This window comes from Adiantum capillus-veneris, chromosome 17 (assembly GCF_014529385.1).
Source record: "Adiantum capillus-veneris isolate H3 chromosome 17, ASM1452938v2, whole genome shotgun sequence".
NCBI lineage: Eukaryota > Viridiplantae > Streptophyta > Polypodiopsida > Polypodiales > Pteridaceae > Adiantum > Adiantum capillus-veneris.
This window is the reverse complement of record NC_140947.1, coordinates 140,843,136-140,860,007: the sequence shown is the minus strand read 5'-3', so window position 1 is coordinate 140,860,007 and position 16,872 is coordinate 140,843,136. Positions and strand designations below refer to the sequence as shown.

At 42.1% G+C, this 16,872-nt stretch overlaps 1 protein-coding gene across 1 annotated transcript; it reads right to left on the bottom strand.

Annotated features, from left to right (window-relative positions):
- Positions 1-13,336: 13,336 nt before the first annotated feature.
- On the bottom strand, positions 13,337-16,174 carry LOC147438192 (cytochrome P450 93A2-like). The gene is made up of 2 exons (XM_086486084.1): positions 15,338-16,174; positions 13,337-13,969 (listed from the first exon to the last, which is right to left on the bottom strand). The coding sequence occupies exons 1-2, from the start codon at positions 15,824-15,826 to the stop codon at positions 13,337-13,339; spliced, it is 1,122 nt and encodes a 373-aa protein (XP_086342210.1). The 5' UTR covers positions 15,827-16,174.
- Positions 16,175-16,872: the final 698 nt, after the last annotated feature.

The following is a 16,872-nucleotide window of genomic DNA, read 5'->3' as shown; positions in this document are numbered from 1 at the left end:
CACTCTAGATATTGCTATGTTACGGTGGATAGCTTTCATTAAGTCTCTTAATCCCAAATTCTGACATATTACAGAAGGGAAAATCCGGTGGTAGATATGTTATCAAGAGCCAGGTATGAAGATGAGGAGGAGATGCTTACAGAGAGTGATGATGTGGGCTTAAAGTTTTATAGCGCTTCTCATTGCATGCAAGCTGTAGTGCTCTTGCTCGTGTTTTTGAAGATTTTTCAGAGGATATGTATGATGGAGAGTGGCTTTTGATAGGCCATTATCTTAGCACTCTCACCACGCAAGAGGAATGGAGTAATCAAGAATATAGGAGGATCAGGAAGAAGGCTTATGGTTATTTCCTTAAAGATAGACAGTTGTGGAAGGAGCCAAAATGTCCAGGTGGATTACCACAATAAGTAGTATGTGACAAAGCAAAACAACAATAGGTAATTAAAGAGTTTCATGAGAATTTATGGGCAGGACATAGAGGAGTTTGGGCAACATTTGCCAAGATTAAAGACCGCTATTGGTGGAAAGCCATGTACAAAGATATTGCTTGGTTTCTGGTGACTTGCATGGTTTGCCAATAGTATTCAAATGTCCGATATCAAGATGAGTTACATCCTACTTATCCATTGGCTATGCATTATAAGTGGGTTGTAGATTTGATTACTATGCAAGTCGATATTTGGCAAATGAGGTATATTGTTCTTGCTAGAGAGGATCTCTCTAACCATGTTGAAGGAATAGCTTTGCATACCAAAGCTACAAGCTCAATATGCAAGCTTTTGCTTGAGGACGTGATTTATCGATATGGTTGCATTGGGAAGATTACTACTGATAGAGGAGAATTAGATGCAGATGAAGCTTATGAGTTTTTTAATCGATTGGGAATCAAGTTGGCTCTTACTACAACACATTAGGAAAAGTTTGGACTAAAAAATGGGCCTTGTAAGAATTGTTGATGTGGCATAGCTTTCAAAAAGTGGGGATCGGTAATTTTTTTGCAAATAAGATCCAAACTTGTCGGAGGTTGGATATTTAGAATCTACTCTTCAAATGCTATCTATTGATATATAGCATGCATGTATCGGACATTGCCTTCATGTAGATCTAGAAAAAGGTGATTTTAGATTACCGTAACGGTAACAAAACCTGGTTGATTGAAAAAAAATGGCATAACTTTCATAGAAGTCATCCAAACTTTTCGGACCTTGGCTCTTTAAAATCCATTTTTCAAGAACTTTCCAATGATAGGTCATATCATGGGGTTCTAAGCAATATTTAGAGGGGTCTGCCGGGTTGCTTTATTTTGTACAACTTTGATGATATGGCACTCTTAAAAGGCCCAAAAATGAGTTCAAAATTTTTCTAATGTATAATCCGGAAGGCAATGGGAAAATTGAAAGGGGACATCCGCCTATTGTTAAAGCTTTGGCCAAGGCTTGTCAAGGATGAATTGGTGATTGGCCTAAACTTTTACCTTTTTCTTTGTGGACTAACATAACTACTCATAGCTTAGTTACAGGATTTATGCCATTTGAGCTTATGTATGGGCAAAAGACAATCATGCCTATAAAAGAGACGATTGTTTCTTGGACCATATTGCCATGGGAATCATAAATGTCAACTGAAGGTTTGCTTGCTATGCGCATTCGGCAGCTTGAAAGACGCCAAGAAGACATTGATCAGGTAATAGATAAGATCAAGGAGACACGATTGAAGAATAAAGGTGCATTTGACAAGAAGCATAGGTTGAGACCCCGGGGGATTCACCATGGAAAACTTACCGCACCACGTAAGTGCAAGGGAGGGGTTTTTTTTACAAGTTACATAAGCATATAAGTTAGGGACATGCCCCCAATAATTTATCTCCCAGGCTTAAGAATAATGGAGGGGGTATCATATTTATGGGGAGGAAGGGGGAAGAAGTGAGAAAAGGGGAAAATGAGAGAAAGTTTTTGTGTTTCAAAGTCATGGCTTCCCAAAAGAGTCTGCCCTCGAACTTGTGAGTCAATAGCTACAAAGATACATGCAAGAACTAACATTGCTTTGTATCAATTATTTGTTTTGTGATTATAGTTTATTTGTTGAGAGATAAAAGATATAAAGAGTTTGTATAGATGCAAATATACACACAAAGAACCTAACACAACTTTATAACCATGTTTTTTGAGTAATTGGATGAGTAGCCAGAGTGCGGGCTAATCGTCACATAGTTTGAAAGTCAAACTAACACACATTGAGGGTACATCTAGTTATCAACAAAAGTGGTTCCTTAGTACGTTGCCAGTCCCTATGCTACACACTCTTTGACTATATTTACTCAGTCAAATCATTTGAGACCTAAATTTTATATGTAAGATAGGGGTATGATAGTTTTCTTCATTGATTGTCATATAAGCATAGAAAGGGGGTCATATTCCCTAATATGAATCGTATATAGGGGTTTTATCAAAGTTGTCTGCTCGTAGGTGGCGTCCCGTTTTGTATATAGAGTGAATCCCCCAGGGTTGAGACCATATACTATCAAAGATGGAGATTGGATACTTGTTTATGATAGCAGTTTGGAAAATCAATATTCAGCCATGCGTAAGATGGTCAAGAGATGGTTTGGACCGTATGCTGTGATGCATGTTTATGATAATGGAACTTACAAGCTAAGTGAACTTGATGGCACTGAGCTTCGAGTGCCCATTGCAGGGAAGATGATCAAATTATTCAAGAAGCATGAAGGCTAGGTGGTTTTGAGTGACCTAGATTCTGGAGAATGCCAAGAAGATGATGATATGTATTTGCTAGAAGATGCTCCTGGAGATACTTTTTCTTACAAAGATTAACAACTTGAAGACGGTTGGCACATGCCGGAGGATGTGCAAGTTCAGAGGGGGTGGATGTCGTGATGCCCCGCGTTCATTAGGAGAAAAACACAAAAAGAGAAGGATAACTTCTCTAGGGTTACTTTGCAGCATTCCCATTGATATTGTTGAACAATGTAAAACCTTGGCCCTACATTCCAAACATCTCTTATCCAAGGATGTTCTCTTTGAGCTCCAGCAGATCAAATTGTCTGATGTGGATGGTAAAAAATACCCCAGTTCTTCAATTATTGCTTGCACCAAAGGACTCTCTCTTATGGACAAAGAAAAAGATAAAAAACGGTTTCTAAGGAACTGTTGGAACTCTTATAGACCATTCCTTAAATGCCAATGCAAAAGGGTGGATCCAAATTCAAGTTGTGCTTCTTCAATCATTTGGTTTGACCAATTTTTGTGGTATGTGCTCCAGAATTTACCAAGGTTCTTTCAATTTTCATCAGGGCCAGCACAAGTCTATGCATTTACAGCTTGGATAGCCTCAGTTCCTACAGAATTAAGGCATGCAGTGATCATTTATTATCATTTTCATGAGAACATGCTGGAAGCAGCCAAAGGACTAGTCCTATACACACCACGGACTCCACTTCTTCAAAATCTACAGAATATGCCAGTGTCTAACACAATCAAAACCTTACTGAAACCCCCAAAATGTAAGGAACAACTGAATAAGATTAAACACACACACCAAGAAGTATGGCGTCTACAAGTAAGCAACCAAGGTAGTTCAGAGGATCTGAAGACTACAGAGATACTCATAAAGCACTTGAATACTCAAATTCTGAAGACATGGTTTGCTACATTTTGAACGCAATGCTAGGATACATGGGAGATTTATTCACATTATGTTTTGTAATGAACTTACAGATTTTATCGACCCTTAGCTATTTTTTCAAACAATGATAAATGATTTTCACATTAACAAAGACTTGTCTAAGATACACATTGTTTTGGTTGAAAATATACAAGGAACCTTAATCATACTCTTTACAAACCAACTTCGGTTTTTGCTTAAGAGTTTGATGAATCACAAGGTTGTGGATGCTTAACTCATAAACGGTTTTCCAGATTTTTAGTAGACTTTGAACCCTTTGGAAAACATGTAATCACTACAGATCGTAACTTAGCCATACATAAATTATTTAAAGAATTTATCAAAAAGGGACTGAATCACATCCCTTTAGTGCTTCTTAATTAACCCTGTCTCAATAATAAAAGACTTGGCAAAGCTTGAAAATCTTTATGTATCCTTTTAGGTTGTGAAGACAATAAATAACATCACAACTACATCCAAAGTTCCATTAATGAAACCTTTTCCCAGAAATTCCCTTTTCACAGACAAAACCAAACCCCGGCCCTTGGTATAAAAACACAGACTTGATAAATGAAATTCACTATGTTTTGCAATATTTATTTATCTGTGGATTAGATAAATAAGCACAAACTCTGTTTTTATATTAAAAAAACTTATTCAACTAGCATCATGAAGAAGATTGGAATCTCCTGAGTTCTGTCTTCTCCCCTAAAATGAAGAAGAGATTTTTCAAGCCATAGGTTCTTATACTCAAGAAATTGGGCTAGAAGCACCAACCGAGTACTCTCTTCCACGTCTTATGGGAAATTTTAAAATTCACAAAATGGAATTTAGATGGATCACTAATGCACACAAATGTGTATTTACTCCCACTACAACCTTGATCACGAAATTACTCAAGGGATTACTACACGGGTTTATTGTGGATACACCAAAATTAAACATAAAAAATTATACACTTTTTTTGGGACACAAACCAATTTTTGGATTATCAATAATCAATATGATTTTTTGATTAATCTACCAAAACAAATCACAAACATTCATTCTTTTAACATAACATCACGTTATGAGGTTATTCCTCATAAAGGCACACATGGCTTACTTGAGATACTTTCCAACATTGTTAAACTCATTAAGACTATGAGATATCATGGGTAAAAAGAATACCGCAAGCAGATTGTGCTTACAAAAAAGAAAAGCGAGGTGGTTTGGACGTTTGATTACTTGCACAATATTAATAAGTTTGTGCTTGACAATTGTTTTACAAAATTAGGGAAATACATTTATCGCCAAGAAAAAGGTATACCAATGGGATATAATTGTTCTCCATTGTGGTGTAATTTGTACTTGGCATGGCTTGAAATTGATTACATTAAGAAGATATCTCATCTTAAACGATATGATGTAATGAAAGCCTTTTTATATTCATGGAGATATATGGATGACTTATTGTTTGCCAATAATCCCTTTATTTCACAATGTCTTGACCACCAAAACCCTTGTCCCGTGAGGACCCCTTTATAATTTATCCACTAGACATTATTGGAATTAAACTCACACACAAGGGAAACAAAGTCACATATTTGAATACATATATCCAATTATGTGAACCATTTGAAGGTGAGTATGTTACATACACCGCTTGGAAAAAAGACAAATTACCATGTCCCAATGTTTCATTTATTCATGTAGCCAGTAATTGATCAAGAAAGATGGCATATAATGTGTGCATATCACAAGTACTTCCCATATTATACAATGCATCCCAAGAATCATACACTGTTACAGACTTAAATAAACTCATTTCTATCTTTGTAGAAAATGATTTCACAAAGGAACGTATTGTTTCAATTTTCTCTCTCTCTCTCTCTCTCTCTCTCTCTCTCTCTCTCTCTCTCTCTCTCTCTCTCTCTCTCTATATATATATATATATATATATATATGAATGGTAGGACTGCCCTTACATGTGGTAGCATTTCCCCTCCTCTCTCTTCCTGCAGCAGCTGTGCAAAAGGCTCTGATGTGGACAATGGAAGTTGGAACGCCTTGCCACACACTACACACATCGACCTGGCACCTGTCTGGCCTTGACTTGCGGGCGCTGCCCTCTTTTACCCTTGAATTGAAGTGGCAGCGCTAGGTAATATAATATTCTATTTCATTTCATTTTCTTTGGTACGTTTTCTTCCAAAGCTATCAGGCTACTCTGATTTACTTTTGGTTAATCAAGCATGTGTGATTATGTAATCCTCGGTGAGGAATAGGGGTTGCAAACATAGATAGGGCGGATGGAATCAAGGGATGCAAAAATGAAGAAAGAGAGGTCCCATCGATTGCAGTGTGAAGGGATAGAGTCGTAGTTGGGGTGGCAATGGATGGAAAAGAGGTTGCTAACATGACAGAGATATGAGAAGAGGCAAGGCGATAGCAAGTGGGGAGAAGCTTTAACAGGGCAATGATCGATAGCGTAGTTGTTGACATTGGCCTTGGTCAACACAATTGCAACTAGCTCAAGAATTCTCTTAGCCTCCATAAACTAGCATCTAGAAACAGAGTACACACTGACATTGATCCCTCTTCTCTCTGTTGTGCATGCACAATGTCGCAAGATTCCTTTCTCTCTTGCCAACGTTTCCATAATGGTCACAATCTCTTTGCTCCCAAACCCCCAGAACATATCTTTGAATGTCCATCTTCCTCTTATATTCTGTTTGTTCTTCTTCTTCTTTTTAATTTGTTTTTGGGAAAATGCGTATACGAAAGGATACACAGCTTTCTTCTTCTTCTCCTCTCTCTCTCTCTCTCTCTCTCTCTCTCTCTCTCTCTCTCTCTCTCTCTCTCTCTCTCTCTCTCTCTCTCTCCTCTTATTTCATATAGATTATGAAATAATAACACACCTTACACTAAAAATGCACAAAAGTTAACAACAATGAAACTGGAACTGCCGAGCGAGCAAGAGGAACGGAGGTCATCCGCTGTAGGGTTCAAGGCTACTGCAACTGCTCTTAGCACAAGTGCACGCCCTCGACCTATGAAATGAAAACTTTGAGGTCCACGTGGTTGTATTTCCATGCAACCATGGCTTCCTTCGCCCTTCCCTGTAATGCCAGCGCGGCCAACTTCACCATGGGGTCTCTATGCAGACCCTGCCAAAAGCAATGATTAATCACAATTTCTATTAAACAAAAAGTTTGATTGAATAGTTCCACTGTTCAATGTTCGAACCAGGCACCTCATTGGTTAGAGACAGTGAGCCCAGTCACTTGAGCATAATCGACATTTAATCAAATACATATTTAAATATTTGCTTGACCCGCCAAAAAAAGGTTTAACCGACTCAGCCAGTCAAAAATATGGAAAATAACTTGCTAGCTTTTCTGGAATTTTGTATTAATCTGTGTGTATTGTGAGGTGTGGCCTATCCTTGATTTCTTTCTGTCGCCGGAGGCTGAGGGTGTTGAAAATTTTTTCCTACAGATGGTGATCACACATAGCAACTCTTCCTAGAATTGGAGCTACTACAGGGACACAAAAGTTGTTGAACAACTACAAACATTGCAACAAAGGCCTGAAGGCCTTGGTTTTGGTGCAATCAGAAGTATGCTAGCTCTACCAACATGATCCTTTAAACCTTGATGCGTCATATCAATGAAGGCTTATGCTGCTTTTCAGAGTGTGTGATCAAATCTATTCTACATATGTGTGCTCAAGCTACCGTATGTGGGTGATAGAACCATTATTTCAATTTACTGTTTCTAACTAGATTGCTTCGTTAGCTGCGTTCGCATCGAATGAACATTGAGTAAAATATTTGACATACAAGTAGACCAAAGCACCGCCAAGTACAACATTTCTTCACCAACAATCCCTTATCAACAATCTCAATGTGAGAAACCCTCACTTTGCATTTGTCTAAAGCAACCCGGAGCACTCCAAGAGACCTCACTTCGCATCTGGTGAAAGTAGACCATATCTTTTTTTCCATACCCATAGCAGAGAGAATTTTAAGCCCATATCACCATCTTGCATAGAGCCACATGCCTTCAAGATGCATGCATAGGTGATTGCATATGGACAAAGGCCCTCGCATCCACTGAGAATAGCCAAGAGCTTTCTATCCCTGGTCCTATTGTGTGTATCCTGCAATCAGTTAACACCATTCCGAATAGTAAGCTCCTCAAGAACCTGCAGAAAACAACCCAGAGCTCCCGACGCGGCCCTTTGTCGGGCATACCGTGCAATCATAGCGTTCTAAGATACAACATCTTGCACCACATTTGGCATATATATTGACCAAGGCATTACCAAGCACGACAATTTTTTGCAACAACCCCTATTAAAGACAAATTTCAAGCCCATATCGGCATCTTGCGTACAACAAGATGCACACGTATGTGATTGCATCTGGAGAGAGGCCCCCGCTTTGTGTCTCTTGAAAACAACCGAGAGCTTTCTGACCCTGCTCTTGTTGTACGTATCCCGCAATCAGTTAACGCCATTCCGAATAGTAAGCTCCTCAATCACTTGCAAAAAATAGCATAGAGCTCCTGTTGCGGCCGTTGTTGGGCATATCCTGCAATCATAGCATTACAAAAGACAACATTCGACACCACATTTGGCATAGATATTGACCAAGACATTGCCAAGCACATCAATTTTTTGCAACAGCCCCTATTAAAGGAAATTTTCAAGCCAATATTGGCATCTTGCATACAACCACATGCCTTCAAGATGCACGCGTATGTCATTGCATCTGGAGAGAGCCCCCCGCTTTGCATCCACTGAAAATAGACGAGAGCTTTTTGGCCCTGTTCTTGTTGTGCGTATCCTGCAATCAATGCACTCCAGGAAACGGCATTTGGGACAGGAAGCTCCTCGTGCAGGTTTTGTGCTTTCTGAAGTGCACCACATTTAGCATATGTATTGACAAAAGCATTTCCAAGCAGGGCAATTTCTTGCAACAGCCCTTGAACAACAATATGATAGTGAATTTTTAAGCCCACATCAACATCTTTCATAGATGCCTCAGTAGGTGATTGCATCTATGGCTACGAAGGTGATTGCATCTGCTGACCCGCATGCCTTCAAGATGCCCGTAGGTGGTTGCATCTATGGTTGCGTACTTGATTGCATCTGCCGACCCACATGACTTCTAGATTCCTGTGTAGGCATAGTTGATTGCATCTGGAGAGAGACCCTGCCTACGATTGCATCTGCTATCCCACATGCCTTCGAGATGCCTCCACAGGCATAGGTGATTGCATTTGGAGAGACCCTACCTACCACTGAGACATGAAGCTTCTCAGGCACGTTTTGCGCTTTTTGAAGTGCACCACATTTAGCATATGTATTGACCAAGGCATTTCCAAGCACGAGAACTTTTTGCAACAGACCCCGACTAACAATATCATAGCAAATTTTTAAGCCCATATCAACATCTTGCATAAAGCCACATGGTTTGAAGATGCACGTGTATGTGACTGTATCTGGACAGAGGCCCTCGCTTTGAATCCGTTAAAAACAGTCGAGAGCTTTCTGTCCCTGCTCTTGTTGTGCGTATCCCGCAATCAATGCACTCCAAGAAACACCATTCAAGACAAGAAGCTCCTCAGGCACATTTTGTGCTTTATGAAGTGCACCACATTTAGCATACGTACTGACCAAGCACGACAATGTCTTTCAACAACCCTTAACAATATGAGAGTGAAGTTGTAAGCCCATATCAACAGCCCACAGCTTTCGGCGCGGCCCATGTCAAGTATATCTTGCAGTCATAACATTCCAAGAGACAAAATCCCGCACCACATTTGACATATATATCGACCAAGGCATTGCCAAACATGGGCAATTTTTTGCAACAACCACTATTAAAGAGAATTTTCAAGCCCATATCGGCATCTTGCGTACAGCCACATGCATTCAAGATGCACGCTTGTGTAATTGCATCTAGAGAGAGGCCCCCACTTTGCATCTGCTGAAAACACCCGAGAGCTTTCTGGCCAACTCCTATTGTGCGTATCTCACAATCAATGCACTCCAAGAGATGGCATTCAGGAGAGAGGCCCTGCCTGCAATTGCATCTACTAATCGGCATGCGTTTAAGATGCCTGCATAGGCATAGGTGATTGCATATGGAGAGACCCTGCTTGCCATCGAGACAAGAAGCTCCTCAGGCACGTTTTGTGAGGCCCTCACTTTGCATCTGCTGTTAAAAGCCAAGAGATTTTGGTCCCTGATCTTGTCGTGTGTATCCCACAATCAATGCACTCCAAGAGATGGCATTCCGGACAAGAAGCTCCTCAAGCACGTTTTGTGCTTTCTCAAGTGCACCACATTTAGCATACGTATCAACCAAGGCCTGCTCTTTGCATCCGGTGAAAACAATTGAGTACTTTTTGGCTCTGCTCTTGTTGTGCGTATCTCGCAATCAATGCACTCAAAGAGACGGCATTCGGGACATGAAGCTCCTTAGGCACGTTTTGTGCTTTCTGAAGTGCACCACATTTAGCATACATATTGACCAAGGCATTGCCAAGCGCAAAAATTTCTTACAACAGCCCTTGACTAACAATATTAGAGTGAATTTTCAAGCCCATATCAACATCTTGCGTAGAGCTGCATGCTTACATAGGTAATTGCATCTATGGCTGCATAGGTGATTTCATCCGCTGACCACATGCCTTCAAGATGACTGCGTAGGTGATTGCATCTACTAACCCGCATGCCTTCTAGATGCATGCGCAAGCATAGTTGATTGCATCTGGAGAGACCCTGCTTGCGATTGTATCTCATGACCCACATGCCTTCGAGATGCCTGCGTAGGCGTAGGTGATTGGATTTGGAGAGACCCTGCCTGCCATCAAGACAGAAAGCTCCTCAGGCAGGTTTTGTGCTTTCTGAAGTGCACCACATTTAGCATATGTATCGACCAAGGCATTGCCAAGCACGAGAATTTTTAGCAACAACCTTGAATAAAAATATCAGAGCGAATTTTTAAGCCCATATCAACATCTTGCGTAGAGCCACATGCCTTCAAGATGCACGTGTAGGTGATTTCCTGTGTGGACATAGGCCCTCACTTTGCATCCGCTAAAAACAGCCGAGAGCTTTCTGTCCCTGCTCTTGTTGTGCGTATCCGCAATCAATGCACTCCAAGAGACGACATTCGGGGCAAGAAGCTCCTCAGGCACGTTATGTGCTTTTTGAAGTGCACCGCATTCAACATACGTGTCGACCAAGGCATTGTCAAGCACGGAAATTTCTTGAAACATCCCTTGACTAACAATATGAGAGAAAAATTTTAAGCCCATATCAACAGCCCAAAGCTCCCAGTGCGGCCCATGTCGGGCATATCCTGCAGTCATAGTGTTCCAAGAGACAACATGCAGCACCACATTTGGCATACATATTGACCAAGGCATTGCGAAGCACGGATTTTTTTTGCAACAACTCCTATTAAAGTGAATTTTCAAGCCCATATCAACATCTTGCGTACAACTACATGCCTTGCAGATGCACATGTGTGTAATTGCATATGGAGAGAGGCCCCAGCTTGGCATCCGCTGAAAACAACAGAGAGATTTCAGGCCCTGCTCTTGTTGTGCGTATCTTGCAATCAATGCACTCCAATAGACGACATTCGGGAGAGGAAGCTCCTCAGGCATGTTTTGTGCTTTTAAAGTGCACCACACTTAGCATACGTATCGACCAAGGCATTGCCGAGCACGACAATTTCTTGCAATAGCCCTTAACTAACAATATCAGAGTGCATTTTTAAGCCCATATCAACATCCTCTGCATGCCTTTAGGATGCCTGCGTAGGTGATTGCATTTGCTGACTCGCATGCCAATAGCTTTCTGGCCCTGCTCTTGTTGTGCATATCTCCCAATCAATGGACTCCAAGAGCATTTGGGTGCGTAGAGTTGCATGCATTTAGGATGCCTGCGTAGGTAATTGCATCTGCTGACCCACATGCCTTCAAAATGGGCTGTGTAGATGTTTGTGCCCTCACTTTGCATCTGCTGAAAACAGCCGAGAGAAGGCCTTGCTTTGCATACATATCGACCAAGACAGTGCCAAGCACAACACCTCTTTTCAAGCATGACACTGTTGTGAATTCTTGTGCCCATATCACATCTTGCGTAGAACCACAACCTTCAAGATGCATGCATTGGTGATTCCATCTGAAGAGAGGCCTTTGATGAGCCCTCACTTAACATACATATCAACCAAGACAGTGCCAAGCACGAGACCTCTTTTCAGGCATGACACCTCTGTTCAAGAGCCTCTGACTAACAATATAGTTGTGAATTCTTGTGCCCATATCACATATTGCGTAGAACCACAGTCTTCAAGATGCATGCATAGGTGATTCCATGTGGAAAGAGGCCCTCGCTGAGCCCTCTCTTCACATACATATCGACAAAGACATGGCAAGCATGACAGCTTTTTTCAGCAGCCTCAAGCACGGGTTGGGCTGCTTTACTGCCTTGGCGCTATAGAGAGCCCTACGTCGTCGATAAAAGAGCTGGTGCATGCCATTGAAAAGGTCACGACACGTGGAGCAAGGAATTTTTTTTTGAACAGAGCCACGTGGGTTAACGAAAGGGTAGCATTGCGATTTTGGCTTCTACGCTAACGAAGTAATAACGCATGCAGACATATCAAGAAAAGAAAAATCTTAATATTGTAGGAACAATCTCAAGAGACCTCAAAGCTCTATTAAGCCCTTTCCTCAAAAGGGAGACACATAGAGAGGGTTCCCATCTCCCAAACTCTGTGTCACTCCAATCTCCCACAAAGGTAGAGAAAACGATGAGAGAGAGAGAGAAGTCTCAAGTATCTAATGTTTTTAGAAGGGGTTTATATGACATCAAAACGAGCTTGCAAGGGTGTGTGGGGAAGGCAGTAGTTGAGAGAGTTATGTAAGAATTAGGCGAGGCTATATTGATAATGCAGAAGTGTAGTAACAAGTATGGGTTGGGTTGTGTTTAAGCTCTAGCTAAATAGAGAACATAGAGGAATATTATCTTTGTACAAAGTACAATATGAGTGGAAGAGAAAGAATGTCTTATTTTTAAACAAACAAAGTGAGTAACTAAGCAAGAGAGGTAGAGAGCACAACCTTATGGCATAAAATATGTCCACAGTGACTTAGCCCAACACATCATGGATCAAGATCTGGTTTAAATGCTCCATTACTTCAATATATTTCTAGAAAAAAATTTGCAACCACCTATTCCACTTGGATATCCTCTCATATTATAGATCTAAAAGTTATCCTAGCAGACCATAGATGACCATAACGAAAGGTTCTCACATAGACGATCCCCTCATTGAAGTTCACATTAATTATTGACTAAATTTACTCATTTTCTAGTTCTTGTGTGCAATTTTAGTTGTGCAGGTCTACGTCACACTCACACTCACTTGCATATGTGACTCTAGCCAAAGATTCTCCCAGTATAGTGCTTGCAAATACTGTCAAACAAGAATAATCTGGCACAATGGATATTTAAATAGTAAGTATTTTGTTCTTACAATAACTTACTTAAATTTTGAATACAAAATGATAACAACTATTTTATAGCTTGTGCCATACTTAGTCTAGTGGTCACAATTTTACAAATTTGCCTGTTTGGGCAACACCAATCAACATTCAAATCCATCAGCTCGTGGAGAAGGTATGATACATAATGGAGAAGCCAAAGTAACGCTCAACCCAAATTTCTCTTCAAAATCCACAATAGGAGAAGTAGATGGGAGCTTCCAATCAAAGGCTTGTACGAGACTAGCAACAAAAAAGTGAACACTCAAAAGGCCTAGCGAGAGAGCAGGGCACTTTCTCTTACCAGAGCCAAAGGGGATCAATTCAAAGTGTTGCCCATACACATTCACATGTGAGTAACTTCCCTTTTCCATGAAACGATTTGGATCAAATTGTGATGGATTATCCCATACATTTGGGTCTCTACCGATGGCCCACACATTCACGAGTACATGTGTGTCAGTTGGTATCTTGTATTCACCCACTTTGCATGCTTGGCTCGATTGATGTGGCACAAGGAAGGGAGCTACAGGGTGAAGTCGCATAGTCTCTTTCACTACTGCTTGAAGGTAAGGCAAGTTGGTTAGATCCTCTTCTTCCACTAATCTTGTAGTTCCCACTACCCTATCAAGCTCATTCTGGAGAGCTTTTAATATAGGAGGATTGGCAAGAAGCTCAGCGAGTGTCCATTCAATTGTGATCACTACAGTTTCTGTACCTCCCAAAAACATATCCTGCAAGAAATTGATGAAACAAAAATTGATTTAGAAGCATATGAGCTTCAATCTACTTGAGAATTTTACTAAATTTTTTGGGACTTTTATACATGTAGTGTGTCCGTATAGCAGAAAGAAGGAAGAGAGAGAAGTGAACTACCTCTAAGACGCATTGCATGGACCTTGCCTAGGCTTCAACTAGACAAGCAAAAAAGAATGTAGCTAGGATGTTGCAATCTTCGCTGATGAAAAGTACACTGAAGGCCAATTTTTTTGTGAATGTTGATAGAGAGACATTTAAGATAGGACTTAGAACAAAGATTCATGGTAGAACATGCTGCAACGACATCTAATGTGCCCACTATATCTTGCAATGTCACGTTAAATTTTGTAGAAAAACAAGTTTTGTTTCTAGAATCTCTCTCTCTCTCTCTCTCTCTCTCTCTCTCTCTCTCTCTCTCTCTCTCACCCACTATATCTTGCAGTGTCACTTTCTATATATAAGGGTGGGTTCAGACCGGAAGGGTGCAAGAAAACCCTCCGCTCAGCACTTCCAGGCGGAAAAGAGCACAACCTTCGTCTTCCACTGCCTTGCTATTCACACAAGGCGATAGTTGCGTGGCCTGTTTTGCTTGCATGGCGAGTCCTCATAGGCTGCAGAAGACGCTTGTCAGGGTGGAAGTGCTCACGAGCGAGAGGGGGGGGGGGGGGGGGGGGGGGGGGGGGGAGAAACAGGGCACGGTGGAAGAGAAAAAGCGTTTCTATGCCTTGACGTGGTTGCCTTGTCAGCATCTTCCACTGCCCATTGTGAACGGGGCATCAAAAAGCCCGCTTGCTGATTGGCCGGGAGGAAAATACAATGGCTTCTGCCGCCCAGTGTGAACTCGGCCTAAGTTTTGTTTTGGGTAGATCTTTGAGGTCTCTTTGGAGGTAGTTTTGATGTTGAAACTTCTAATCTACTCTCTCTCTCTCTCTCTCTCACTCACTCACACACACACACACACACACACACACACTCGCTCTTTGGAGGTAGTTTTGATGTTGAAACTTCTAATCTACTCTCTCTCTCTCTCTCTCTCACACACACTCTCTCTCTCTCTCTCTCTCTCTCTCTCTCTCTCACACGCACACACTCATCTTTTATATTTATATATATATATAAAAGATAAGACGTCTTGGGTTCGAGACGCACTTTGGAGATAGTGTCGATGTTGAAACTTTTAATCTACTCTCTCTCTCTCTCTCTCTCTCTCACACACACACACACACACACACACACACACACACAAACAACTCAAATGCAATTAAAATAGACCTTTTCCCCATTGAAATCGACCTTCGTAGATGTTTTCTCTCTCTCTCTCTCTCTCTCTCTCTCTCTCTCTCTCTTATTACTCCCTTGATATTGTCGTCCGTCAGTTCCGGCAACGACAGCAGCACATCCAGCACATCACTCCCCATGGCTGAGCTGCTGCCACTATGCCTCCTGTCCCTCTCATTCGCCCACCGCCCAGAGCGACGCTCATCAAGGACCTCCTGCAGAAGATTGCCCCACTGCAGCGCCACCGCTTTCATGCGCCTTTCATAGCCCTGCAAGTCCATACAAGCCAGCCACGGTATGAAGTCCCCCAAATTGAAGACGCCCACCTCACTCATGAGGTCCGTGGCATGGCGCGACACCTGCGAGAGGATCCGTCCGATTGTCATTTTAGCCACAATGTCCAGCATCGTGGCCAGCAGTGCCGGCCGCAGCTGCATGGGACTGTCTCGATTGGCGAGGGTTTCAGAGAGGAAGGATCGAACCCCGGCGGCGCGAATGGGCTGGAAAGAGAGGATGCGCTTGGGGGAGAACAGGTCGGATGAGCAGAGCTGGCGCATGCGGCGCCAGTAAGCGGAGGAGGGGAGGTGAGGATGCCGGAGCGGTTAAAAGGCGAGGTGGAGGGTGGCGGCGGAGCGGTGGCGGGAGGCGAAGCAGTGGTCGTGGCTCTGGAGGAGGAGCTGGGCGGCTTGGGGTGTGGAGGCCACGATTGCGAGGACCGAGCCCAGGTGCAGAGACATGAGGCTATGCCCGTGCCGCTTCGCTAGCTCGGCCAGTGTCTGGTGTGGCAGCGGGCCGGGTGCCGGAGGCAGCTGCCATTGCTCTTGCCGCCCCCTGCGTTCGGACCCCCACAATATTGCTACCAGGCACACAAGTGCCGCCGGTAGCATGATAAGCGCAAGCTCACTTGCAAGCATCTCTTCTCTATTGCACAACAGGTTCAGCTCTTTCCTCAGTCATATCCAAGAGAAGCGGAAGCTCACTAGTCAGCATCTCCGCTTTTGCACATCAGCTTCAGCTCTTTTTTTATTCACACTAGTAAAACGGCGCCGCCTCCTGCGACGGCATGGCCCCTCTTACCTTGAAGCCCCTTGCTCTTGACAAATTTTATAAAAGTAGATCAAAAAAAGTATTCTCTTTAGAGTCCTTTGAGTAGTGCTCAAAAATTACCTAGGTTTAGCCTTTAATCCCACCTTCAAAATTTGAAATCTACCTTAAAAGAGTCGAAAAATCTAATGTATTTGAGAATTAAACCAAGTTTTTTGAAAAAAAAAAATATGGAGCCCTAGTTCTAAGGTCCCTCTCTCTCTCTCCCCCCAACACCACGTCCCGATGGTCTAGCTAGTGTAATCTCACCTGCAAAGTTTGAAATTTACCTCATACAATACATTTTGAGGATGACAAAACCTACATATCTTGGAAAAAAATTGTGTATTTTTATCTAGATACTCCTAAATTTTGGCAAACAACCTCTTAGGTTGGGCTTAGGACAGCCCGATGATAGAGAGCGCTCATCCACGCTCACACACAACCATTATAATACAAAAAAGCCTTCACTTGGGCAGCACCCCCCCTCGAAAGTGAGGGTCTTCCACTCACTTTGCAA